The sequence below is a fragment of the Rutidosis leptorrhynchoides genome, unplaced genomic scaffold (assembly GCF_046630445.1).
Source record: "Rutidosis leptorrhynchoides isolate AG116_Rl617_1_P2 unplaced genomic scaffold, CSIRO_AGI_Rlap_v1 contig230, whole genome shotgun sequence".
NCBI lineage: Eukaryota > Viridiplantae > Streptophyta > Magnoliopsida > Asterales > Asteraceae > Rutidosis > Rutidosis leptorrhynchoides.
This window is the reverse complement of record NW_027266479.1, coordinates 75,355-78,142: the sequence shown is the minus strand read 5'-3', so window position 1 is coordinate 78,142 and position 2,788 is coordinate 75,355. Positions and strand designations below refer to the sequence as shown.

At 35.0% G+C, this 2,788-nt stretch overlaps 1 protein-coding gene across 1 annotated transcript; it reads left to right on the top strand.

The window, feature by feature from the left end:
• Nucleotides 1–606: 606 nt before the first annotated feature.
• On the top strand, nucleotides 607–2,433 carry LOC139882124 (PHD finger protein ALFIN-LIKE 2-like). Its single transcript, XM_071866494.1, has 5 exons — nucleotides 607–697; nucleotides 796–828; nucleotides 1,072–1,294; nucleotides 1,955–2,078; nucleotides 2,173–2,433. The coding sequence occupies exons 1-5, from the start codon at nucleotides 607–609 to the stop codon at nucleotides 2,431–2,433; spliced, it is 732 nt and encodes a 243-aa protein (XP_071722595.1).
• Nucleotides 2,434–2,788: the final 355 nt, after the last annotated feature.

Sequence of the window (2,788 nt, the reverse complement as noted above, 5' to 3'; positions counted from 1 at the left end):
TTGAGTTGTTTACTGTATGGAAGAATAATAAAGACGAACGAACGAACGAATGATTCAATCAGGGTTTGTTTTGTTTGTTCTCAGTCTCAGGAATTGAATTTATAGAAACAAACAGCCTATTAATTCTTTTCCTATTTCGATTTGGATTTTCATTCTTCTGACGTGCTCCCTAAGCTTTGTAAATGTTTATATTCATTCACAAATTATGTGGGCTTCACATAAAGCCCGTCGAATTGACTTTACTAATCGACGATCAATATCTTCGGAAAAAAAAATAAAAAAAATATTCATGTCTCATAGGAGCAAATATAATAATATTAATTTTAATTATTTCTTAATATTTTTCTTTGGTTGTGTCTGTCAGTCTGAAATCGAGAGGCTATATCGGACTTTTGCAAGAAACCAAAAACTCTGTAAAATTAGTTTTTTATTACATGACATGTATACTTCTTCTAGTCTGTCTTCTGTCTATCTACGTGGCATAGTTGTCTTCTACTGAACTTTAATCTTCCCCATTATTTTATTTTATTTTCCTTAAATAAATAAATTTTAAAAAAAAGGCAGTGAAAATTTAGATCCCAAAATTCTTTCTCTGACTCTCTGACCATGCAAATGGCTTCCACTCCTCGAACCGTAGAGGAGATCTTCAAGGATTTCAGTTCCAGACGAGCTGCCATCGTTCGTGCTTTGACTTACGGTATCCCCTTTTACTTTCTCTCTCTAATAAATTTTTTTAATTTACTTTCTTTGTGACGGTTATGTATTTATTTATTTTTTCAATTTAATTTATTGCAGATGTAGATGAATTCTATGGAGCTTGTGATCCAGGTAAATGTGTAGATGCGAATCCGAATTTTAGTTAATTCTACGGTTGTTTTCAAGCTGCGATTTTTATTTTTTTATTTAAGTTCCGAGATGAGAATTTGTTTGTGTCTTGAGAAACAGAGTGAAGTTAAATGCATATATCACTTTATTACAATATATACTTGTAGTTTAAGATCTAATTGAAGTAATTTACATGAATTTTCGGTATTCTGATATGGAATTTTGATTTTGTCTGTTTATGTATAGAAAGGGAGAATTTGTGTTTGTATGGACATTCAAATGAAACATGGGAAGTCAATCTTCCGGCTGAGGAAGTCCCACCTGAGCTTCCTGAGCCAGCACTTGGCATTAATTTCGCAAGAGACGGTATGGAGCGAAAAGATTGGATCACGCTCGTCGCCGTGCATAGTGATTCATGGTTGCTTTCTGTTGCTTTCTATCTCGGCGCTCAGCTGAACCGAAATGAAAGGTACATCATATTTGTTGCTTGGCTTCATTGTGCATACATGTGTCGTAGGTTTGTAGTGCTCAATGTCTTCAATGACACATTGCTAAGCTTGTTCTGACTGGAGTTCTTTAATGATTTCATATACTTAAGTTGCAGTTTGGTGTATCCGCGATAGTAATGGCTTGTTTCTTATGTTGACCTTAAATGGTTAGTTTGTGAATTGCATTGTTCATTTTGTTTATTTATTCTTCGTTTCTTTTGAAATTTTCCTTTCCTGAAGAGAGTTTATGATTACGCTGCTTCTTTTTTCTTTCCAAACTTCTACTGTTGCTTGTTTTGCATATTCCATATCTGACGAGTTACAAAGTTTTGTTACAAAGTATATTTTTCAGTTCCTGTTCGGTAAAGCTAAGATAGCAAGAGGGGCACATGCCCTCTCAAATCCAATTTTTTTGCTTGATTGGAAATTTCACGTTTCTCTATGCTTATTGCACACCGATCTTCAAAATTTGGTTGATTTTCCCATATGCTTATTGCACTATTTCATTCTTTTTCCCTATTTGCCAACTCTCATACTGTATCATATATGACATTTGCCCTTTTCCCTAATTGTGCGAACTCTCATACTGTATTATGGGATTTGCTCTGAAAATATCTTAGCACTTGTCCGAATTTTTGCAGGAAACGTCTTTTTAGTTTGATCAATGAGTCTTCGACAGTTTTTGAGGTTGTAACGGATAAGAAATCTGTGAAAGAGAAGCCCAGTGTAGCAGACAGTGGAAGCAAATCTAGAGGCAGTACAAAGGTTTTTCACAAAACAAACCCCTTTCTCTTTCTTTTTATTAATGTATTACATGTCATAGCCATTGACTAGCTTTCCTTGTTATCATATTCGGTAGAGATCAAATGATGGGCAAGTGAAAAGCAATCCTAAGCCGCCAGCTGAAGAGAATTACGAAGAGGAGGAAGAAGAAGACGACGAACATAGCGATACACTGTGTGGAAGTTGTGCTGGGAATTACAACCAAGACGAGTTTTGGATTTGTTGCGACATATGTGAAAGGTGGTTTCATGGGAAATGTGTGAAGATAACACCAGCAAAGGCTGAAAGCATCAAGCATTACAAATGTCCTTCTTGCAGCATGAAGAACAAACCCTAGAGAGGAAATATCAGATTAGTCACAGCATCTTCTTAGTGGCTGACCAAAAAAGTAGGGAGGAAGAAGATTATATACTCTGATCATTTTATATTTTAAGTTTGTTTCAAAGTTTATGTGATTGAATATTTGCCAGTCTGTCTGTCTGTCTGTCTGTTGGAATGTTTGTTTATAGCAGCAGATAGATGGATGGGGGTTTGAAGTTTGACCTTTTTACCCTGTTAAAATCTTTTTGCTTCGACTATGATTTGTATATTTTGTGTATGCAATTAATTATTAACCGAAAGTACATGAAAATAATATTTTGCATGGATAGTTTCGGTCTGTGTCCATTTAACTGCTATCGGGTTTTATTTAT

What these genes read in the sequence shown, in the direction of transcription:
- LOC139882124 (XM_071866494.1), top strand. Translation starts at nt 607, where the DNA reads ATGCAAATGGCTTCCACTCCTCGAACCGTAGAGGAGATCTTCAAGGAT. An exon ending in CTATGGAGCTTGTGATCCAG is followed by an intron (nt 829 to 1,071) that starts GTAAATGTGTAG and finishes GTTTATGTATAG; the next exon opens with AAAGGGAGAATTTGTGTTTG. An exon ending in AATCTAGAGGCAGTACAAAG is followed by an intron (nt 2,079 to 2,172) that starts GTTTTTCACAAA and finishes CATATTCGGTAG; the next exon opens with AGATCAAATGATGGGCAAGT.